Below are 26,136 nucleotides of genomic sequence, written 5' to 3' on the forward strand. Positions count from 1 at the left end.
GTACTTACATTACCATAAGCAGATTATTGTGCTAATACAGTATTCTCATCAGGCAGAATAACGCTTAAATTTCTAGATAATTTTTTATATCAGCTGCAGAGGAGAAGGAACATGCAATTAAATTAATTTTAGTTAGAAGAGAAGAAAATATAAACATCATGATTGTTACTGTTATCTTCCATTACTGGATTTGGATTCATTATTCTCTTAGAGAGAATCATTACAAGAGGTCAGAATTATTTTAAATCTAGAGTCATGGCTTCTCAGATAACTGCCTACCCAAAATTCTGAGACTTTTTATTTAGCACTACTGGCACTGCGGCTTTTAAGAGATATTGAATCAAAATTTCAGTTACTAAACCATTTGCTGTAAAGCATTATGGCAGTAGACATTGGATGTCAAAAACCTTAACTATTTAAACACTTTTTCCTATAACTTAAGCATGAAGCCTTAACAGATTTGCTCAAAACTGGTAAAATACTGAGGGGTTACAAGCACACTCATTTATTCCACATTTTAACATAAGCTCTGTATTTCGTGTTCTACTGGCAGTGACTGTTCTCTGGAACTATTAGGGTTATTTAATTGCTCACACGCACACACTGTTATTGATGTTAATATCTACCCCTTTCCTTTCAATCGGATCACATTAAAATGCTAATAATTTTCTCACAACTAAAGGGAGCAACATTAAAAGTGGCTTTGATAACAAAATGAACAATACATTGTTGATCTGTTATATATTCTAATATAGTACCTACCTTCCATGTAGAAAAGTGAAGATCCAGCCAAGGAATCTATATAGAATTAGTACAGCAATAACTTTCTAATGTTAGCCAATACACCTTTGCCCTACAATGTAAGAGATGTTGCCAATACACCTCTAGCCTACAATGTAAGAGATGGCGACCAATCAAGTTATTTATCACAATTTTAATAGAAAACAACACATAACTAGAGAACATGAGTAAATATAGTAACTTCTTTGTTTTCCTTTTATCTACTGAAAGAACTGATATGCAGAAATTAAGCCATTTCCAGAATGTGAAAAAGGACAAATTTCAAATTAAAATTTATGTAGTGTATAGATTCATTGCCAACAAAAATACAAAACTAGCGGCCTTACAAAAAGGCTGTTAACAACTCAAAAGTTACTTATTTTTACTCATAAAATAATTGTGAAAGATGAAAGATACTGCACTACAGCAGTGAAAATGGCTACTTCACAATTCTAGGGATGACTTCCATGTGTTCTGGAGACTAGTATCATCACAAGTAAGATTTATACTGTATAATGAAAGCAGTGGGACAATATTCTTTACGTGAGAATTTTTCTGTGATCAGCTATTGCAAAAGCCACAATCATGAATAACCAATGACATTCGTTTGAGATATCAGTTTATACTAATATAGTACAGTATTTTACTGAAAAATGTACCATTAGCACTACAATGAACTCTAGAAGAAACAAAAATCTTCAAATACAGCAGTTAAACCAACTACTGCTTAGGACCTTGCATCCAGTGACTCTTGCATCTCTGCACAAAGACTTTAACATTACCCAATTTGGTTGCAACTTTTAAAATGAAATCTAGAGAAAGGCGAGTAAAACCTAATAATCAATCAAAATTATCTTATTTACAACACACTACTGATGCTTAACTGCATTCCTTGTCTCCAGCTAACTTCACCAATAATATTAAAAAATCAACAGCTATTTTTGAAAAAAAAAAAAAATTTAAATAGACTATAAACAATTTAGACTTAAGTTTCATTATCTGTGATATTCAGTCTATCAAAAGTAGTGCTATTTTATGGTTTTTGTTAATGTTCTTTCTATCTGAGCCAACATAGCAGAGATGTGGTGCAGAGCAGAACCTAATAATGTACGTACACAGGTACACTAAACACGTAATGAGACATACTTGGTAACTACATGGGATCTCCAAACAATTATAATACTTAAAAAGTTGAGAATAAAATACTATCTTCATCTTACTGGACAATTACAGAATGATTAGATACCAAATGATTCAAAAGACTGTATCCAGAATGAAACAAAGTTAAAATAAAATTTTTTGAAATTCCTTCACAGGCTACGATACTCATAAGCTGCATCTGGTTCTTGCTAATACAATCTTCTGGGAAACAATAAGTATATTATGCACTGCAATTTAGTACTTTTGTGGGTCAGATTTCTCAAATCTTTACATAAGTGCTTTAACTTACTATGGGCAAAGGTATGTGTAATCAATGAAGATTACCTTAAAATCAAATGTTTCATATAGGACACTGCATAAAAAAATGAAACTGGTTTACTATGAATGCCATTACAAGCATTCTCCATCATCAACAGATTACTTGGCCCTTTGGAGAGCACCACAATTTTTCTTCCATACAGTAACACATGGGCTCAATAGTCAATTAATTTTCTTTTGAGGACAGTGCCAAAAAAAACAATATCTATCATTATTTGTTCATCAGTTTCTAGGTGGTAGAAAAATCACCTTTGGTCAAAACTGATACCTCAAAGGTCACTTAAAGACCGGAAAGTTCATGTGAACCTTTCTCTGCCAGTGGGCTGAAATTCACTGTACAGTATTCTGTTTTTTTATAAATAAAAATTAAACCAACTTACAGTAATGTGCTAAATTTTGAAGCTGTACCTTCCATGGCTTCTGGCTTCTGCTAAACTACGCATCAGCCAATTACAAATAACAATTTGCTCAGTCCACTAAGGTGAGGTTCTTGACTCTTCTAGGGCTAGAAATTCAGTGGTCAGGAAATTTAAAAGGATAAGACTTTGACGAACTTAGTTATGGAATATTGTTAAGTACATTTCATATGCATTGAAAAATGAAGCAATACTTGGCTTCTCCCCTTGTGACAATTTAGAAAAGTTATAAAAACCCATGAATCTAAAAGTGTCCTATCAACTTAAACAGGACTGGATTTTTGAGTAGAAATTATGAAAAAAATGCAAATGCCAACTAACAGCAAACCATAGGTAATATGAATCTTGCAATAAAAAATTATCAAAAACTGGTCACTGGTAAAAAGTACCGTAATTATTATGTCTTACGGAACAGATTAAGGTAGGTAGACTGAAACAGGAAGGCAAACCCATACTTCCTCCCTTCCAGATTTGTCCAGTTCACTTACAAATACCAGGCTGAGCTTAGCTTAAAATGCTTTTACTTGAGCTTTCTGAATGCTTTAGCATCCTTAAATCTAGGACTTTCATTAAATATACTGTACAATTCACAATTGCAGCTTGTAGCTCCAGGTGGAAGGACAGACAATGACAACATAATTCAAGTCATGTCTATACTTACTCTCAAGTATGCAAGCTTCACATACACATTTTTTCCAAGGATTAATAGTCACCTTCATCAGATACAACTCTTGGCAATATTCCTTAAATAGAAGGAGACAAAGTATAACAAAGCAAATCCAGGAATTATGTAACATTAAAAAAGATCCACTAAATCAAATCATTTTGATTTAATACTCTGTTTTGCTATGATCAAAGAAACAAAACACATAATGGACAGAGTAATTGATATTCGTATTGTAAACCCATAAAGTAATCATCTCTATGATGGCCATGCCTGGTTCCAAAAGACAGAGCTCTTCATTAATATCACTATAAATAATAGCAGCAGCTATGAAATGTAGTTTGTCACTGTCAAAGTCACTTCTCACAATATTGTAAGCACATACCAAAATACTATAGTTAATTCACTTAGTTACACAATTTTATCAATGTATAAGCTTTTTTTCAAGAATGATCACTACTGTTACCATCAATAGTTTAACCAGAGCAGCCAAGTAAAAATACGCAACTCTTAAAAGGCTGGCCAGAACAGCTAGCAAAACTATATAGTTCATCACACTTCAATATTCAATAAACAAAAATTTACACATTCAAAACCAACCCAAATAATTTTTCAAAAAATATAAACTCAAAATGTGAATTTGACATCAGTGACTTAAGAGCTTTATTTTAAACGGCACTGTGAATTTTGCACTTCCAATGTTAATTATTTTACCTATGTTATTATTCACCATATAAAAATTTTTGTTCACAGTTGAGTAATTAATATATACTGTAATAACTCAAAAATATACAGTACTGGTTAAATAAATGCAACATGGAAATATTTTACCTATTCTTGTACTTAACTAGTACACACCTACCAAGGATAGTAAAGTAATGAAGAAACCTTGAGATGTTACATAAACTTGGACCTACAAAATACTTGGAAGTACAGGAGAATATCAGCTGCAGTCCACAAATTATGGAAACTACAAATATTGCCAGTGGTGGTTTTAGTGTATTTATATATATAACAAATCTCTCTTGACAGTCTTATAAACAGAAAAGACAAAATGCAGTACATTCTATATAAAAAGCATCAAGACACCCTGACCAGCACTAAGCAGCCCTTTTACAGTTTGTTGCAAAGGCATAAAATATCTACAAACATTGTCAATGATTGATTTACAATGCAATCCCATTATTTTTTTTTTATCTAATTCACTCTAAAATGGCTCAATGAACAAAACCAGCTTCAAGTATGAACATTATAAAATCCCTTGATACAGCAATAAACATACAACACTAAACAACAAAACATATAGCCTACCAAACACTTGAAAGGCATTTTTCCAAGTTAATTTTTATTTTACAATGAAGATGAAGTTGAGAAGCTAAATCTAAAGCATTATAAAAAAAATTAAGATAAAACTGTATAAAGTAATCACACTTCCATATATCAAATCTTATGAACTTTCTCTCAGGAAATACAGTATATAAAGTACAAAAAATATGCAAATAAAAGTGAATTACACATTACTAAAATAGCAGACATTTACCTGATTTGAGGTGACATTACATCCTCTCTCACCCAAAACCCTGGCAAATTGGTTGATGGTAATAAAGCTCATGAATGCTGTATGATAAGAGAGGTTTGTCTGATGAAATGTTACCATATTAAGTCTTCATGAGACATAACACTTGAAAGTGTGCTACATTTATTTTTAAATATCTACCTTTGAATGCCTGAGAAATTTTTTAAAACTGCAATACCATGTTGTTTTTGTTGACACTAGAGATCAACTGACTATAAAAAAGGCAGTATGAGAAATTAATAATGATTTAATAATTTTGTGGTTTAAACTTACAAAAACCTGGGTTTCAGTCAAAATTCAACAAACAACAGTACTACCAAAGATATCACAACCCCAAGACATTTTTCTAAGTCATTCATTCAAGCTTTCCTACGATGCTGAGAAAACTTTACTGTGGGATAAAAGTACATTATTGATTTCAAAACAAAGGTGATTAGTTTTAATACCAGCTCAAAATTTCTCACTATGGACATAACCAGCAAATTGCACACTATTTTAATCATACTGTATTACCATAAAGACAACCCTTACTAACCATTTATCCCTCTTGTCCAAAGTCTTCAGTAAATTTACGTAGTTTATCCAAGTCCTCATCATTTACAGAAGGCTTGGAATCAGCTAGGGACCGTAGCATATCACTCTGGAAAAGAAAGTGAAAGAAAGTAATGTCACTGTTATTGTTCCATATACAGTAAGAAAAAGTCTGTCAAAACAAAACCTTCTTTCACGGTTTGAACTTTTTCTATTCAACCAAAAGAATCACTTCAAAATTTTATTTCATCAACTAATTAATAAAATAAACATCCCGGACAAATGCAAAAGCACTAATAATTATAACCTAACCTTAAATTACTTATTATGATTTTGCAGATTTGCAATTTTTTACAGAAAAGAAATTTATATACAAATATCTCAGAACTGTTTTAGATGGCATTCCATTTATCAAGAGACTGTAAAGAAATTTAGATTCCCAATTTCATTCTACATATGCAAGGTAATGAAAATTCTCCCTACAAGTTCATCTTGATCTTTAAACAAATTTAAAGGAACAACCTGGTCAATGCCATTTTGTATTCTTTCTAACGACAGCACTTATTTGCAGCATCAGTTCATTCCCAGAACTAGGCTGACTTCTACTGTCAACTCTTCCTCATGTTTCCTCTGTTCTCTGCCTACCTTCAACATGCTATATCATTTGTCTAAGATATTTTTACTTTCACTGGGCTCATAAATAATGACTGATCACCTGGTAGAGACACCACAATAACAAAATGAGAAGTTTTGTTAAATACTCCAGATATTGATTCATCCTTGACATAGTGAAACTCTACAGCTCCTTCAGCAACATTCAGACCTCCAATGAGTGCATGTCAAAGAAGCACTTTCTAAAGTCCTTTGATGACTACAAGAAATTACATACCATTCAAAGTGTCACTTACCATAGATACTACAGGCTCAAACAACTTATCTCCTGGAACTTGCTCCCAGGTCATTTCAAAGGCACCAGGTTCACCGGGAGAGCAAGGCGTAAGCAAATCTTCTATAAATCTGTTCGGATCCTCACGAGATGGTCCACGAACATACTTGAAATGGGTGGCTGTTTGGACTTTCCTAACTGGCTGCATTAAAGCATCTCGAACAACAATGCTTATATCTGCACCAGAGTACCTGCATAGAGAATTGTATTGTAATCCTGGAAATGTACAAAATTTTAAGCAATGTGTTTTCAGAAGGAAAAATTAGCAAATAATCCAAGAGATCTGGTACTGTGATTGTATTTATTCATGTAAATTAAGGACATTGAATAACAAAAAACATGCTATTATCAACGTATGTAGATCTAGGTTTTGGCCAGTTAGTAGTTTAAAATGAATTTTTCCATGCACAAAACCAGCACTACTACCTACATTGTATGCAGCTTTTTTAAAATGAAAAAAATTAAAGAGAGTAAAAGTGAAGTCAATGATGAACAACATAAACATACAAGAGATGCATAGACCTACAAATACAGTTATACCTCGCCTCATCACGTTTCACGTTCCGTCATTTTCCACTATATAAAGCAGTTTTTCTTAATCAGAAAATACAAAATTCGCTTGCGTTCGTTCACTAAGTTTATGTTGGTCAACAACGTTATTAGTGTCATTATTGTTGTTCATACGAGCTAGGGATAGTCTTTTATTGAATGGTTTTGGGTATTCTTTACATTAGTATGAAGGAAAATATACATTATTAATAAAAAGTTATTTCTTTCGTATTTCTATGTGAGGATTCTACTAATGATGTTACGGGGTGTTTGTAGGGAGTCTACGTTGTTTGTTAAGGCATTCAAATTAAGTGGTCAGTTTTTACTAAAGTCACAAGTTTTGGAACCAATTATCAATGTTATGCAAAGTAACCTATATACTGTACTACATATATATTTCTTGTACCATCCACCATCGAGTTCAATTTTAATGCCCACAATGCACATATATATATCTATATACAGTATATATACATTATTACTTACCCATCTGTTTTGAAACCAAGTAACCTGAAATCTTCGTCAGTAAGACTGTGAGGCGTGTCCCCTAAATTCAGCTTGAACATATTTGTACGAGCATTTGCTTCAGGGAGTGGAATATAAATACGTTTCTCAAATCGTCTCCTGATGGCAGAATCTAGCACCCAAGGTATATTGGTTGCTCCAAGAACCAAAACTCCATCATTTTGATTTCCAACACCTGCAAAGAAAACATGATCCAAATTGAGATAAGGGGAAGAAATTACCCTACTGATTAATTTTACATGTTTCTAAAATCTAAACTGAAAAAAGGAAAACAAAATATCCGACTCAAAATCATTTTCTAAAAATTATGACTGTTCAGGTTAACACTTGATTCTCATGGGGCTGGCCTCAAAGGGTTTATTTTTAATATTTTATTAGATCTTAAATCACTATTTTGCTACCTGTTCAAATTTTAATGATTGGATAAACTGAATACTTTCAAGGTTCCAACAACATTTCTTTTAATAATTTACTTATTTAAGGTTGGGGTTTAGTTCTACTCTGATTAAATCTAGATATTTTGTTTAGTTCTCTTACCTACAGTAGATCTTGTCATCAATCTTATGATTTTTCCTGGTTTGTAAAATCCCAAGATTATACAGTATTAAGGAGTTCATATAGATTATTCATTCAGTTTGTACATCGGAAGGGTTTGAGAATATAAGGTCAAAATTTCCTATTATGTCCAAATACTTCAATTTTTTATGGTAAGGTTTGTTTATTATATTTAATTTAACTATCCTTAATAATTCTCCTTATTTTCTACTTGGGAGTGTTTATCGCTTAAGTTTTCTACTTGACCATATCTCATGTTAAGGGAGGCAAGTATTATATTTTTACTAATTGGTTCATCATTTTCATTTTTGATAAAACTACTATACCTCGATACTTTTTATTAGGCTTTGTTGTGTAATACTGACAATTGCATGATTATCACAACTGACAAGTAGTTTTATGAATGCTGAATTGTATGTCTTTCTGTTAATCATTATTGTATTTTCTTTTCTGTGATTGATACACTTCTTTTGATAGCCATCTTGCTGAAATAAAATTTTCAAGTTTTAGTGCACTACTGCTCTTGTTGCTGTTATGATACCATGAACCTTGAACAGCTATGGTTCCCAAAAAGGGAGTCAAAATGAACCAAAGCTGGGGCACGGATTTTTTTTTTATTAATTTTCATAATACTCTAGTCTCATATATATGACCATCACTTGAAGGAGAGAAGTTTAAAGAATTTTCCATTACCATGCAGTGGTCACTAACATTTGTTAAAATTTTTTCTTCATGGAAGATGGGTAAACAAAATTCACCTACCATGAAGCTACATTTCAAGACTATATCAGAATCTCTCAAATTTGCCATCTTTGGCCTATATCTAGATTTACACAATGATCCTAATGCCTTAAGATTATCCATTCATCAAGCTGTGACCCAGTAATAGAAGTACTGTAGAACCTGACTTCAGCTTTTCACCTTGCACAACCATATCAGCTACTCAAATTCTTCAGATGAGGAGGCTTACATCCAACTTCACCTTCAAGTTCCTCAAGTGACCAAAAACATATTTAAAGCTATGCAGGGGTTGTCACTTAGATTAAAAAAAAAAAAAATTTCCTAGCTAACTTAGATCAGTGCAACTACTTGGAACAAGTTAAGATCATGTCTTAGGTAGTTACTCTCTGAAAGCCCACCACCCAACAGCTAGGTGTTCAACGACTGGGAGGAATAGAAAAAGCTTTAATATATACCAGCAGATATTTAAGCTATATTCCGTGGTTAAGGAACAGAAAACTTACCCTGCATCTGTACAAGAAATTCTGTCTTGATACGTCTGGCAGATTCTGACTCCTGTTCCGATCTTGAGGCACAGAGGGAGTCAACTTCATCAATGAAAATAATGGATGGTTTATGTTCACGAGCCATTTCAAAGAGTGTCTTCACATGCTGTTCAGATTCTCCCAACCACTTTGAAACCAGATCTGCTGAACTAACACTGAAGAATGTAGAGTTGTTTGCTTCAGTTGCAACAGCTTTAGCTAGGTAAGTTTTACCAGTTCCTGGAGGCTGTAGAAACAAGCAAAAATAAGTTAATAATAGTGGAATGTCTGAAAATCCAGATTTTTTATAAGGACAACAAATAAAAAAATAATAGTAAGACACCCCATAAAAGTGACAGGTCCTCACAATGTATTACAAGCTTTACAAAGTTTGTTGATACCTTAACATGTACTAACCCCAAACAGTAGGATGCCTCTCCAAGCTTGTCTCTTGCCTGTGAACATGTGTGGGAATTTGATTGGCAATATGACAGCCTCTTTCAAGGCTGCCTTTGCTCCCTCCAAGCCTGCCACATCGTCCCATCTTACATTGGGTTTTTCTGCAACAATAGCACCTTCCATTTTGGACTCCATCCTTTTTTTGGCAGGATCTGATTCATCGTCTGAATCTGAATCTTTTCCACCTTTTTTCCTGATCATAAATGCAAACAAATGATTAAACAGATCTTAAACCTTAATGCTGTACATAAATAATCAAATTTCCAATAAAATATCATCACTATTTCAATCAAATTTTTCTTTTTTGAGACTAATTCTTTCAAAACCTGTCTTCAAAATCTACACGAGAAACAGGCACAAGATAGTCTTTCTCTTAGATACCTACCCTGAATTTCCTTCCCCTGCTTTTACAGGCTTCTTTCTGTCTTTGTTCTTTTCTATGTAGTCCTTGAGTTTTTCTGCTCTGTCAAGGTACTGCTTACATTTTCCTCTGATGCTTTCCTTAGCACGCTCATTTGGGACTTCATCTGTAAAGGAAAAACATTTATTTTTAAATTTCATCTATTAGCTTACCAGTTATTGAAGACAATTGACAAAAGCCCTTATACTACAGTATGAAGAACTAAATTTATGGTAAAGGAAATATTCTTTTATAAAATATACTTAATTACAAAAGGAAAATTTGCACCCTTATTGATAATGCAACATAAACCTGGGGTTTGCTACTTCCACACACACCAAAGGTGGGTGACACCAAAAGACCATACAATTCTTTCCTGCATAAAATTAAACTTAGCATCTAGAGCAATGTATGGAATTTTAACAGGATTTTCATAAATCTAAGGTGGTGCAAATAATTTTTTTTTTATCTAAATATTTTGTGGCTTATGGGAAAAAAGCATTTACTTGTCATACTACTAAGCCCTTACACTATAATGTCACAATGGATTTGTTAACCTTCCCTCTTGCTTCCAAATTTTGTTGAAACTAAAAGGCACAGCATATGAAAACCGAAATGAACTTCAAAAGCAACTGATACACTGGTACATTTTTAGCCAATAATAATATGTATCACATACTCATATGTAAACCACTTCTATCGAACTGGAAGTACCAGAATCCTTTCTACTGATAATGCCTATCCAAACTTTGGTGAACTACCTTCTGCTGATAATGCCTATCCAAACTTTGGTGAACTACCAAGATTGAGACAAACTGGGCATATATTTGCCTTCTAACTGACCATCCCACCAAAAGGTAAGGAATTTGCTAGGGGAAAGATAGGACATGACCCACTTGCCAGTTAGAACATGGTGTACAAGGTTAGATTGAGATGAATTCTGGTATTTCACTTTTATGATTTATGGCACTCTAGGTCAGGTTAGGATGGGGAAAGCCTTGCCTAGTCAAGGAGTTAGCACCATAGGTTAGATTAGAGAAAGACAGGTTGAATCCAGGTCAGGTTTTGTTTGGGGAAATGGGGGTTTCAGGACAGGGAAAGCTGGCTACTTACCTTATATTTTATGCATCTCAGACCATTCCAGCTATTGCAATTCTGGTTCCTTCCTCTAAACCCTAGTTTCTAACTGAGGTTCCTATATAATTTTAACATATAAGGGGCTAGGGAAACAAAAATTAGTCATCTGTAGCAACAATGGCCAGATCTGCATACAACACATGAAATGCAGTCAGAAAAATATGTGGTTTATGTGCTTGGCAGGAAATTAAAGCATAATAGTATTACCCAAGGCATTTCTAGATTACCAAAAATCAGCTTTTTAGAGAAAGTAACCCAGTCAAATACTCTACCAAGCTGTCATGATTGTAACTTTGTTGGTGTTTTGAACTTGTTGCTGCTGTAGGTACATAACTTCCCTACCTAAATAAAATGCATAACAAACAGATTGCAATTTGACTGTCTATAGAAAAATTAAATATGTCTCCCAAAATGACAGATTCTCCTAATTTAAACAAGCTTTTAACAAATTCTCAAAGAATAAACAACACAAATTGAGTACAAAGAACACTTCAGAACTTACATTTCATAGCATGAAGGAAATACTCAACAGCAGATTCATAGAGACGTAATGCTTCAGAATAGTTCTTGTTTTTATCTTCCTCTGTTGCTTTTGTTACAAGCTCAATAGCTTTCTGAAAGATGAAAAAACATTGGGCATTATAAATACATTGAGACAGTTTGCATAAAATACTTTACTACAGAAGAACAAAAAATTTCATTAGATGCTACAGATATCTGAATCATCAAATCTAAAACTTACACAAGATTTTATGTGCAAGAAAATGCTTAATTTTCCAAGTAATTTGTAATTTTCCTATATATACAAAAGCCCTTTATGTAGTATTCCTTAGCATGAGCTGGAAACGGTCATTAAAACTTTAAGGTAGTTAACTGGAAGTAGGCAGTTGAGTTGGGGGTACTTCACTCACCTGGCATAAGCCACACAGTTGAGGTGGGATTATGATAAAAGGATCTGATTAGTACAACTAGGAAAAAACCAAAATATTCGAAATATTTTACTCATTCCTACTGAAATGCAAACCACTCCCTTTCATGTAGGAGATGCTCCTTAGGTGGGAGGATAGTCATATCTTAACTAACTGGCAAGTTGAATCTCAGCCCAGAAATGCCATGCTCTCAGTCACGATCATCAGATGGGGACCATTGACTTCTGTAACCTCCTATGCAATCTGATAGGGATGCAAGATTGACAGGGCCCTGAGCTAAGAGTGAGAGATGTCTAACTCACCTACGAAAACTTTTGAGAATTATGTGCTGCCTGAAAGATAGCTTATCACAAGTTGGGAGGTAGCTAGTATGTAAGTCAATCATAAACTGATAAGTTCAGGTGACAGCTTTACCTAACTCTTCCCCCTTTTTACAAAGGAAATGCAAGGGATTAATACCTTATGAGTCAAAGATCTAAGAGAGGAGTCCCTTCTGTGATGTTCTACCTGCATCAATGGCCATACAGCATGTTCTTGGCCTGACTGCTGCCCTGATGCCTTGCAGAAGAAAGAAGAAGGGAGAGACCTACACATGCTCACCAATTCAATCTCCAGTTTTATGCCATCCTAGTACTTAAGGCATGATGGTCTTGTCTGAAAGAATCTTGGGGAATACATAAACTGTTAAGCAGCCGCCATAGGTATGATGGAGGTATCCAAGGATTTGTGCATTACATCCCTGGGGTAAGATAGGTTAAAAGTAGTCTAGCGCAGCTAGACACCTGTCCTCATAACCAGCAAAAGCAAAATATGTCTCCACGTGGATGGAGACTGGGTAACACTCCTGGCTTCATGAGCCCTTGTCCTGACTGGACCAACCTTATGTCTGCTTGATCATGTAATGAAGCCAGAAAGAAAGGGTGTTCTTGTGCCTGCCAGTACTGCAAAGAGAACCCAGCACTCTGGTCTAAGAGGTTGGGTTCTCACCAGACAGTGGCCCACGGCTCCCACTGAACACAAAATGCATCTAATCTAATGCTCAACTAATAAACCCTCAGTGGGAGGGAACCAAAATCTTTTTAAATCACTTGTCCAAACCATACAAGCTCTGAGTTTTTGCAACCCATCTTGAACATGATAAAAAGGAATTCACAGGCCTTCAAATGCCAGAAGAGGTAAGAAAGGTCATGAAACTGTTACCACACTGATGATGTTAAAGGTTAGCATATGTACTGAAGTTGAGAATGGTCTCTATTCATGTTCTCTCCCATGGGCTCTAAAGTGCCTAAATTAGGCTGCAGAGAATGAAAGTCACATCCCACTCTGGACCCCAAAGCTCTCAAGGTGGAAAAATCTGTCCTAAGCTACTGTGAACATGATAAACTTTACCTAGAAAGGGCAGTCCATGCCCTTCAGGATTTCCAGGAGAGTAGCACCAACAGCATGAGATGGCTCACTTCCATAGTACACAGTTGCTGAGGCCCTCTTCAGGCAACTCGATATCCCCCAAGTAATCCTGGGAGACTAACCTCTTTCTCACAGTCACTGCTAGAAAACCTCCAACTACGAAAGTTGAGGGGCATAACCAACTAGTGGTACCTCAAAACTTACAGCTAACAGAGAAAGTGGGCCAAGAGGAAACTCCTAATGGTGTCTCAACATTGGGAGCTAGCTGTCAGAAATGATTAGCATAAGGCCAAAGATAAGCTAGCCAAACACTCCACTGATCACATGGCAAATCATAAACATCCAGATTGTTTCCAGTTCAGCCCAAGGAGTCTGGAATAGGTAGGCAGAATACCAGGTGACTCCTGTTTAGCCATGTGTTACATATACTGATTACTGGTGTTCACCAAAGCTCAAAGTGCCTTTCCCCCTGGGAGGATGTGAGAACCATCCTGTCTCCACTACGCGCTATTGGTAGATTTGCTGGTCCACCAAAACACTATTCCTCTCTTGAATACACCAGGCTGACAGCATGACAGTGGCAAACCTCACACTCATGCAGCTGTATCACCAAGTGGCTAAGGTGATGAGAAACTATTATATGCTGCTTGTTTATCTAAGCCATGCAGTTGTATTATTGCTCATCAACACTAAAAAGTGACTCACCACACAATTCTACAAGGTTTGCAGGGCTGCATCCATTTCCAAGATGTTGCTATGCAGACGAAGGTCATTCTCTTGTCAACACATCTGAAGCAGACAGATCCCCCAGCATATGCCCCACTGCTCCTTTGACACATCTGAAAACAGCAGTATCTCCAAAGGCTGAGGGTTTAAAGGTTTCCATCATCAAGCCACTAAACAAGGTCATCCCTCAGTTCTCAGCTCAAGGGCATGAGGTGAGGCAGGCCACTTGAGACTGACCAATACTACTTCAACTGATGCCAACACAAGCACCTGGTGAAGCACCTTCTTTGCATGAGCTTCTCTGAGAACAACAGGTAACTGAAGACAAACTGCAAAAGCAGCATTGGTTGTTCCTGTCGTGACAAGAACTGCATGCTGTCCCCTCCCGATGGTTGCTGACAAGAGAGTCTACTGGAAATGCCATAAGTCTTTAGCATGAGCATGCCTAGTTGAGTGCTTGCTGTTTGGACATTTCAGGCTCCTCCCAGTTTATCGTGATTCCGAGATGGTGACAAAATGCGAGGAAGCTGTCTCGGTTCTGAAGCAACTGCGCATCTGAAACCACCAGAACTACCTAGTCATCAAGATAATATAAAATTCGTAACTCATACAAGTGGGCCCAAGCTAACATCAAGGTGAACACTTGCATACACACCTTAGGGACTGTAGCCAGCCTGAAGCACAGATCTTTAAACTGGTATGCAATTTCTTTACAGACATGGCAGAGGTATTTCATGAAAGACCCATAGATAGGTATCTGAAAATATGCATCATTCTGATCCACTGATAGTATCAAGTTGCCCTTTCAGATGAAGTCTATCACAGAATGAGTTATTTCCATCTTGAGCCAAGACTGCGGCACAAATGCGTTTTTCGAGTAGAGATCAATAACTAGTCTTAAGCCCCCAGGACATATGCCTATAAATCAATTTCTTATAATTTGAGGCAATGACACGGCATAGGCCTACATGTCAATTTCTTATATTTTGAGGTAATGTAGGGCATAGGGCTTCACATCAAATTTTTATAGTTTGAGGCGATGACAAGGCATAGGCCAACACATCATTCCTTAAATGTTGAGGCAATGACAGAGCACAGGCTTACACACCAAATTCTTATATTTTGAGGCAATGACGGGGCACAGGTCTACACGTCAATTTCATATTGCAAATAGTTTTTTACCCATATCTGTTGGAAATAGAGTAGCGTTTAATTAATGTAGCTTCGACCCCACGATATATATATGTGCATACTGTGGAATGTACACATATAAGCACGTGTATATACACGTGCATGTGTTGATGACCACAGTAATTACAGCACCACTTATACCACAGAGAATAAAACTAAAACTTGTGGGCATGTGACACACAACTATTGCACTGCCCTCAATAAATTATGTAGAAAATGTATTTACAAAACGGATAACAAATTATATTACTGTGCTGCGATGATTAAATATAAGGCTACTTTGGTATTTCTATGAAAATGAAGGCTATGGTAGGAAGGCATCATAAGATACATAATGAAATATGGAAAAAATATACGATAGCTGAAAAAAAGTATGAGATGACCGGTCAACGTGTGCCATTGGCCACATGCCCACAAGTTTTACTTTTATTCTCTGTGGTATAAGTGTGTTATAATTACTATGGTCATCAACACATGTATGTGTATATACACATACTCATATGTGTACATTCCACAGTATGCACATACATTATATATCATGAGGTCAAAGCTACATTAATTAAATGCTACTCTTTGTCCAACAGATATGGGTAGAAAACTGTTTGCAATAAGAAATTGATGTGCAGGCCTGTGCCCTGTCATTGCCTCAAGATATAAGAAATTGATGTATAGGCCTACACCCTGTCATTGCCTCAAAATGTAAGAAATTGATGTGTAGGCCTATGTCCTGTTATTGCCTCAAAATATAAGAATTTGATGTGTACGCATATCCCCTGTCATTGTCTCAAAATTTAAGAAATTGATGTTGCCTATATGCCTATGCCTAGTCATTGCCTCAGAGTATAAGAATTTGATAAGTGCGCCTAATCTCACAATGATATTAACATTTGTCATGCAGGATTATGATGAATTAACCAGAACTGGCTGCATAAGTCTACGCTTCATTTCAACTAACGTGGTCTATGTGGAACTGCTTATATAGGCCAACACCAATTTAAAAAAAAAAAAAAAGGCAAGATGCTTGTGTATTTAGGCTGTGCATCATCACATGAAAAAAAAGCTGCACAGACAGAACGATCACCCAAGATCTTCATAATGATATATCTTTTATTGGAGATATCAACTGCATGCTTCACAACTCCGGCAACTCAAATCTCTGGTGTCGCCACTCAAGCATGAAACGGAACATTACCGAACGGAGTCAAATCTGTACAGGTAATCATTTGGACTGTTAACTAGTGTGACATTCCACTTCTGAGAGCTTGCCAATCACTGGCGTAACGTGGGCGGGGCTTGGCCTAGCTGCAAAGAGCCGTGGCTTTTACTATAGTAGAGACCTAGGCTACATGCAGAGTAGCATTGATAAAGGCATCTCATTCTGATGGCATCACATCTAATGACATCACCTGAAGAAAATTTACAAAGGATAAACCATAAATACTTTTTCAGCACATGGAATTGATATGATGTCAGTGAAAAGTTGTATTAGTTTTATTAAGAAAAAAGTAATGGAAATTTATCTCGACTAACTTGATACATCATTTTGATTGCATGCCTCTGTTGCACTTAATTTCAATGTTAATTTTCAGGATATTATAAGTATCTGGTTTCAAACAGGAAACTGAAACATAGCCTACAGCCAGCAAGGGATTAACATAGGCTAAAATCTGTTATATTTTCTAAGGTCATAGGGTATGCGGTAACCTAAAATCTTATAGGTTTTATTGGAGTCAAGTTTTTGATCCCAAAAAATTTTCATGACGGTAAATTTACCAGATATATAACATGGGCCATATAGCCTACGATGGCCCAGCCTAACGTAGTGGTGGCCCATCCTTGACAAAATGTAACAGAGCACACCAGACAAATGGTATATCAACATTAGGGTATCTTCAATGAGTTCCTATACCCATAAAAATTAATACCCGGCCACCACTGACGTAAGCCAGGAAAAGCAAAATGAAAAAAAAAGGCAAAAAGATAACAGGCCAGGAATAGCCGAGCGCCCGAAAAGACACGAAGCAAGTGGCACTCGCAGGCACCTCGCAGGACATTTTGTTCGGCCTTCGTAAATTCCTGCATATTAACACGCACACAGATATGGCCGCGCTTCATATTTAAGAGAGAATTCACGCCACAATTACCTGTAAAGCCGATGTCGAAGACATGATTGCTACGGCCTTTCCTGGTACTGAATCATTCGTCTCCACTATAGACGGAGGAATTCAACAAAAATATTGCACAATCCGGGATGACGTCAGACAAAAGAGCATCGAAAATGTGACCCTGATCTCGTGATACGTTGAATCTCTCTTCTCGTATAGTATCCGTTACTTGTACTTATGATCTTTGCGTTACTTATATACTTTTGGTAAACACTGGGTTGTGACACTAATGACGTCAAAGTCACGAGTAAGCGGGAGCTTTAAAGATAATCCTCCTAACCAGCTGATAAAGTGTTACAACCATTCGATGTTCTTATTAGAGGGCCAAGATTAGTTCCGAAACAACACAGTTGTTTGTAATCGATGACACTTCATGAGGAACAGCCGAGGATCGCTCAAATGCCTGAGAGTGCAGGACTAACTGGTGTAACGCAAACCCTTTGACCTACCTTTTGATGTATTAAGGTTAGGCTACTTCACAGGTCAAGAAAGTATGCCATTTTCACATTTTTGATCGGGGGCAGAATAACAAAAATAATATGTAGGTAGAATATTTATTTACAAGTATTTAAACAATACAAAAAGTGCACTCCTGTGTCCCGATAGCAGATTATTTCTGAATGGTCACTCCACTGAATAAGCGACGGTGGGAATCCGCTCTGACCGCTCATAACCATCGACAGTATTGTGAAGTTAGAAACGTAAGGATACGCTCTCTCTCTCTCTCTCTCTCTCTCTCTCTCTCTCTCTCTCTCTCTCTCTCTCTCTCTCTCTCTCTCTCTCTCTCTCGTTATGCAACTGTTGCATTTTTGTATAGTGAATCATTGCAAAATACCAGAATTAAATACTGATTCCAAGAGAAAATAGTCCAATACGCTATCAACCCAGTTCATGGCTTTGGGATAGTTATCGCAAAGCATCAAATACATGCTCAAAGCATCATCCTGAATTCCCATCAATATGACCAGTTATTTCGAATTTAAGAAATTATTCATACTTTAATGAAATTATGGGGATGTATCAAATATATAAAATGAGTACCTAATACTTTGTAAAAATGTAGGTTAGATAAAATGACTTAAATGAATATAGAGAGCAATATATAGTGCATAAATGATTAATCACTATATTTAGAACTTTCTTTTTTTTCTCAAGGTTCTTGGCAAACGCCCTTAATTTCGCGTCATAAAAGATTTCCATTTTCCTCTTTCGTTGCAAGGTCATTGGGTTGGGAGCCAAATATTCAGGACTGGCCTGTATAAGGAATTTAATACATTGATCTGCAGAAGCACTAATATATATATATATATATATATATATATATATATATATATATATATATATATATATATATATATATATATATATATATATATATATAATATGAGGCTTCAAAACTTTCTGTGGTGCGTCAGGATTAGCCAGTAACATATTGATAAACATATGTATATTATTATCATTATAAAGGTTAGCCATATAAAACAAACAAAATTTTTTTTAATGTAAATATTAAATATTTTAGTTCATTACAATTAGGTCTTATTATACTTGGTGATGTCATGAGTCTAAATATAAGAAAAAGACAGATGAACTTATACAAGATATCAATAATAAATAATTTTACTGTCATCTGTAAATACTAAAATTGTAGGAAGCATTTGTTTTGTCATATTTGGATCATGTGCTATGCAGTTTATATGAAAAAAAATTAATAGGCCTTAAATGAGATGTGCCCATTTCTATGAATTAGTCAAGTTCCATATTCTGCCAAATTTTTAAAAACCACAAAGTTTTTTCAGTTCATCACTAACATTGCTTTAGTTGTTAATGAAAAATGGATGTCATGGTATACCAATAATTCATGGTATATCAATAATTGTTTTTAGGTCACGTTTATTTTTTCAAATGTATGAACAATTTTGACCAAAGGCAAAAAATTAAATATGACAGCAGGCCTCAAGTATTATCGTAATATTTAAAAGAGTTTTTAGTTCTTTGCACAAACACTAGATGGCATTTAGAACATTTTATTCTCCGTGCCAGAGTTACCAAAGATTAGAAAGTGAAACTTCAAGTTTATTATTTTTTTTCTCTCTCCTTGAACACTATTTAGTTGTGAAGTGGTCCCTAGAGGGCATCCATTACCCACTTTTAAACACCGTCACTAGCTAGAAAATTTATTTTATGTATTTCGGTTTATTTTTCTTAGTATTGGGGTCCTCCAAGGGGAGGAAGTTCCAAGCTTTTAGAATGTATCTGAATAACTTGTGCTGGGACGTAAGTGAGTATGATGTAAAGTACTTATCGTTTCTTGTTTACACAAGATTACGTGCTATGGGACTATAAGAGTATAGCTGCCTGCGTACCTGTATGTTAAAGAACTCATTTCGACAATTAACAAAAGTTAATCTTGTTTTTTGTCTCAAGTTTTCCCCGTGTATGTGTTTGTGTGTGTGTTTTTTTTAATACAGTAAAATGTTAACCAGCTTTACAGGGCATTACTCTTTCATAACTGCGATTCGGCCTATGATGATTTTGGCTCTACAAACTGATGTTTATATACTTTATCTAAGCAGCTGAACAGTGTTTTGTTTATAAATTCATTGAAGACATTATATTGTTATTAGACTTCGGTAATGAATGATTATTCAAGATCGGTTGAGAGAGTTCATTTTTGATGTTTGCAGTCGTTAGGATATACACGAGTAACCTCGATGGTCAAACTCGGGGTTTCATAACATGTTTATTAGTTATTTAGGATAAATATTAAAAATACAAAAAATGCATGAAGAATTCAATAGCTTCCGAGTTACGCGGGATGAAAAGCGTTTAAGACTTAGAATATTTAAAAAAAGAAAAATATAACTAATAAACCAAACGGAAATTCGTCTTGAACTGTTCGAAGCTGGTGCCATTACTTAAATTGCTGTTAACAATAAACTTGTCGTTTATCTTTGGCCAAAGCAGTTCACGAGTTTCGGCTGTTTAAAGGTACTTAGCTTTTAACTGTTGAGAGCAATTATCGGTGTGTATTCGCATAGCATTTCAGAGCGGGCATCAACACCAGATGTTGCTGTCATGTGTCGGAAAATTCGCTGGTAGCGCTACTTCAACTTAAAATTAGCTAACTGCGGTGTCTCCTTCAGCCGTCGGGTGGTAAGCGGTTACATGACGAAAATGAAAGCATTAGTGAATGAATGGGCATTACGGTTCAGTCTGATAGAGTAATCAGTCAAATGCTAATTAAAACTAGGTATAAAATCTCCATTCCCTACAGTGAAAGCTACTGGAAAGAAAAAAGAAATACGTTAGTTTACTCGTGAATTTACAATAGTTTACGCCACGGTCCGTGGTTTGCCAAAACAGGTAAAAAATGGAATCTTACTCAACGAACGGAATTTCCCGACAGAACAAGTTACAGGCGGCAAATAACTAATGTGAAGTAAAAAAAAAAAACCCATTGGGAAATGAAAAAAAACAACCAAAGATTGGTTAAAAAGAAAAAATGACCTTCCAATGCACACAAAACAACATTTTTAGGAATCTAAATAAAGATTTCTGTTAAAATATATATTCCACTAAAATATAATATTAACAAAAGACACAGACACACACACATATATTATATAAACGTGATATATATTATACAGTAGGGTCCGCCAGATGTAATAAAACGTGACGGATTATACAGTGGGTCCAAAAATAAATTTGAATGGCAATGAAGCATCTAAAAATAAATTTGAACGGCAATGAAGCACAACACACACACACACACACACACACACACACACACACACACACACACACATATATATACATATATATATATATATATATATATATATATATATATATATATATATATATATATATATATATCGAAGGCTATATGTGGCATACCCCAAGGCAAAGAGAAAGAGGTCTACTCACTTCCCCCCAAAATCCCCCTTGTAGGCGGAGCTTTGTCTGCCTCCTTACAGCGTCAGCAGGTGAATTGCCGTAATGAGCAGGTACCTCCAAGATACGTCATCGCCTACGTAGTTACCCCAGGTGGGAGGCGACTCCAGCCGATTGGGTAGACCTTGTCTCTCTTGGCCTTGGCATACCCAACATGTTACACTGGTACATACCTCACGAGAATTTTTTCGTTAGCTTAGACCCGATCTTTATCAACTACCCAACTAGATTTATGCCCTTCACATGTGGTATTGTAATTGTTATTATAACTAATGATTTTTTGCAAAAGATAGTTAATTTGTTTTAGATTTACAGCATGCATACAAGTTTATTAGGTCGAAACATTGCTCAGATTCCTTCTAAAGCAGAGGCGGGTGAGAAGCTGTCAAGTTGGGAGAGAGTACTTGAGAAGCAAGACGCAGGGGTAATCGCTAGAAATTGGACTCTCTCTCTCTCTCTCTCTCTCTCTCTCTCTCTCTCTCTCTCTCTCTCTCTCTCTCTCTCTCTCTCTTCTTGAAGCAGATTTTCCTTCTTAACCTCAACAGTATTATATTTTGAGTGTATTTTTTTAAAGTCTATTGGGTTCTTAATGTAGCACCATACAAATACAGTGTAAAACAATGTTATACCATCTTTATTTAAATGGTTTTAGTTTTTTTGTATAACCGGTAAAAGAATTCAAAGACCCCCTTTATTCACTTTGAACACTACGCTAGAAGTTACCAAGTATCACAAAAAAAGTAAAAAGATCTTTGTTGTCATCTTTTTTTTCATTGAAAACTTTTTAGTTTTGCAACCACTAGATGGCATAAATCGCCTACTTTGAACGCTACGTCAAAGACTAACGAATATTGTCTTCTTTATTATTTTTTCATGGTAAAGGGAAGCTGTAGGGGGAGGAGGTGGCGAGTGCCTACGAAACTTGTACTGGGACGCAAGAGGGGGGGTCCCTAGGTATTGTTTGTTGCATAATGAAGATTAAGTGTTGTGGGACTAACTGCCTGCCGTTCCATATGTTGAAGACGCCATTTCAACATGAGGGTTGTGCTTCCTCATAGTGTGTAGACTGGGCTGAAGATTGGTGCAATTTACCTTATATTTCTAACTTCCCCCAGCTTGTTTCTTTATTTTTTGATGTACAAAATTTTTCAACAGGTTTGCTTGGGCACTGACCTAGCCAAACCTAACATATCGGTACCTATTAGGGGCAAAAAAAGAAAAACCGTGTCGAATGAAAGATACAAATCAACTATTATGATCAATTCGTCTTCGTCATAACACAGTTACACTGTATAGTGTTAATTATTTATTCGATTATTTACCATATTGCCAAAGCTAGCTTCTTGAACAGGCAAACCAGGATTATCCTAACTGGCAACTTTATAATCATGTTAATGGCCGAGTACACACATACGTAAATACTTACACACACACACATATAAATATGTGTGTACGTATGTATGTATATGTAATATCGAGTTTGGCCACGCCTCTTGTGACTGTCATGTCATACATACGTACACTCACAATATATATATATATAGTGACTATCATGTCATACATACGTACACTCACAATATATATATATAGTGTATATATATTTATGTGTGTGCATGAAATGACAGTCATAAGAGGCGTGGCCAAACTCGAGAATACAAAATTTCGAAGTAAATTGGGCGATTTATGCTGTTATTCAGAATACAATTATTACAATTGAGTGAGTGATAATATGGAAAACTTGGCAATGTATATTCATGAGATATGGTGAATACTGACAATAATAGAAACAGCAAAAATTCGCCTGTGATTTATTATAATTATTGTTGTGTTTTCCCAGTTTGTACTAATGATTCTGCCTAACTTGAGAATAATTGGTAATAAATAGGCTATGACATATTATCTTACCAAGGTCTGTTAAGTAATACCACTAACAATAATTTATACTTTTTATTTAGCATACATAAAATATAACATGAACTTCCTTTGAGAAAAGATTGTCATAACTTCCGCAAAATAATTTTACTTATATCCTTAACTTCTTAAAAATAATTTTTGTCCCTTGTGAAAATAACATGGATTTGGTTAATAAAAAGATACATCAGAATGATTAATCCCTATGTGACAGAGTTACCCTTGAAGAGCCTCTGCACCTTTTCAGACTCAAGGAGTATCCGTCTTAGCCGGATTCTGTTTTCATGTCTAAACTTCTCTAAGCATCTCTGGTCAGCTTTCATCTTACACATTTCTCTTGACATGAGATTGCAGTGCGCCCGAGGTATCTTGGAAGGAAGACCTTTCTTTCCGCTATGTGCTTTAACCTGGGTTCCACTGGATGTACGAATGTTCCTAACATTTTCATCACCGGGTAATTCTTGCACCGGTGAAGAGTCACCCTTGAACTTGACTTCGTTGATGGCTGCCAGCATTTGATCAATTTGCTGATAGATGGCACAGCAGTCTACTCTTGGGGCCCTCAGAAAAGATTTCTTGATGGTTGACTTCTCTGGGTTAAAGCTGGTTCCACCAAAGACTTGAGAGGACAAACTTTCCACTGATGAATACTCACTCATTGTCTTGAGTTCGTTGACGGTTTCATTCATTTGATCCATTTGTTCGTGCATTACACTGCAGTTAATCTGAGGGGTCGTCAGAGAACTTTTCTTGTCTGTAGACTCTCTAATTCCATGCCTTGGTCCATCGACTGTACAAAGAGTGATGTCTTTCTGGTTCACAGCTTGAACATACACACTCCGTTTTTGAGCGACGAAGTCGTCAATATCTTCTTCCTTTTCATCCATACCTTGCAAGATTTCGTAACGGTCTATCTGGGCCTCATTCGAAAAGAATGTTACAGTAGCAGGCGTTTTTGGCAAAATCTTCAAAGGTTGACCCACTCCAGGTTTCTCTCTCATGTTTTTACGAGATTCTGTACTGCCATTTTCCTTCACAGGAACTAGTCCACTTCGAATCTGGTCTCCTGGATCTGTCCATTGTTCATCATCCAAATTTCCTGGAGTATTTCCTTTAGGCAGTCTCGTCCATATCGCGTGAGCTATCAGTATTGAGGCGCAACACACACCGGAGATCGTTGGATCCAAGAAACCAGCATGGTTCAGAAACTCCGCAAGCAGTTCGCTGAAACTTGGCAAATCCATTGTTGTGTTCTTGAAAGACACGACGAGAAGCTGTGAGAACACCTGTAGATATACGCGGGAAGACCAATTTCCACAATTTTTTGGGAAATTTCGTTAAATGAAAAGAAGTAATTTTTAATTTTTAGGAAAAATCTGTATATTTAGCCATCAGAGATAAACTTTGTAGGCAAATACATTCACTGGTACCTGATGTTTAGCTCTTGCAGTTCACTGGAAATCAGGTACATGTTAGCATTGTCTTTTATAATTAATATTCTTTTGTACTGGTCCATTTTTCTTCCAAATTCTCAACCTTCGCTGTAGCGAATCTTTAAGGTTCTGTTCTTTAATAATAATAATAATAATAATAATAATAATAATAATAATAATAATAATAATTCACTTTCACATAAACTTCAATCTTACCTGCTTGGTGAGCAACCCTCGTCATTCTAGATCTCACTTCATTTTTTTTTGTTTTTGTTTCTAACGATATTTTACCATATATTTTAAGTGTGTCATCTTTTATTTCATGGTTTATCGTCGCCTTGATTTGTTAGCTCATAAGTTTTTATACGTTTGGCTCATAATCCACATAACGAACTTTCCGCTTCGATATACGTACAGGCAACTTCCAGTTATATCCGGTGCTCATGACGTCATTCGAGTCAACACTTTTCCTTTCCTTCAAGTGGGAGTGTTTTTGTCTTATCATTGTCTTCGCTGTGAGTTATAATTGTTGACAGTTCCTAATATAGCTAACTTCATATTCATTGCGATATAATGAATACTGATAATAATGATTTTTCTGCTTTATAATTTATTTTCATCTGTTCTGTGTTAGAAAAACATAGTTGGTGTATTTTATGAGGATCTTTTAAGTCTTTTCCTTCAGCAGATGTTTTTATTCACATCTCTCACACACACACACACACACACACACACACACACACACACACACATATATATATATATATATATATATATATATATATATATATATATATATATATATATATATATATATATATATATATAGTTATATGGATTATGATCCAAACACAGAGAAACTTATGAGCTAACAAATCAAGACGACGATAAACTATGAAATAAAAGATGACAAACTTAAAATATGTTATAAAATATCGTTTGAAACAAAAAAAAAACAAAAAAATGAAGCGAAATCTAGAATGACGAGGGTTGATCACCAAGCAGGAAAGAATGAAGTTTATATGAAAGTGAATTATTATTATTATTATTATTATTATTATTATTATTATTATTATTATTATTATTATTAAAGAACAGTCGTTCCATCTCCCTCTCTCTGCAGTTTCAAATATTT

General features: G+C 35.5%; 1 protein-coding gene across 1 annotated transcript; it reads right to left on the minus strand.

The window, feature by feature from the left end:
- Positions 1 to 1,619: 1,619 nt before the first annotated feature.
- Vps4 (vacuolar protein sorting 4) lies at positions 1,620 to 18,002 on the minus strand. Its single transcript, XM_067106611.1, has 8 exons — positions 17,680 to 18,002; positions 11,785 to 11,896; positions 10,131 to 10,272; positions 9,704 to 9,938; positions 9,266 to 9,533; positions 7,428 to 7,641; positions 6,355 to 6,583; positions 1,620 to 5,555 (listed from the first exon to the last, which is right to left on the minus strand). Exons 1-8 carry the CDS (start codon positions 17,701 to 17,703, stop codon positions 5,454 to 5,456), a joined length of 1,326 nt encoding a protein of 441 aa, XP_066962712.1. The 5' UTR covers positions 17,704 to 18,002; the 3' UTR covers positions 1,620 to 5,453.
- Positions 18,003 to 26,136: the final 8,134 nt, after the last annotated feature.

Source organism: Macrobrachium rosenbergii, chromosome 7, assembly GCF_040412425.1.
Source record: "Macrobrachium rosenbergii isolate ZJJX-2024 chromosome 7, ASM4041242v1, whole genome shotgun sequence".
Classification (NCBI taxonomy): domain Eukaryota; kingdom Metazoa; phylum Arthropoda; class Malacostraca; order Decapoda; family Palaemonidae; genus Macrobrachium; species Macrobrachium rosenbergii.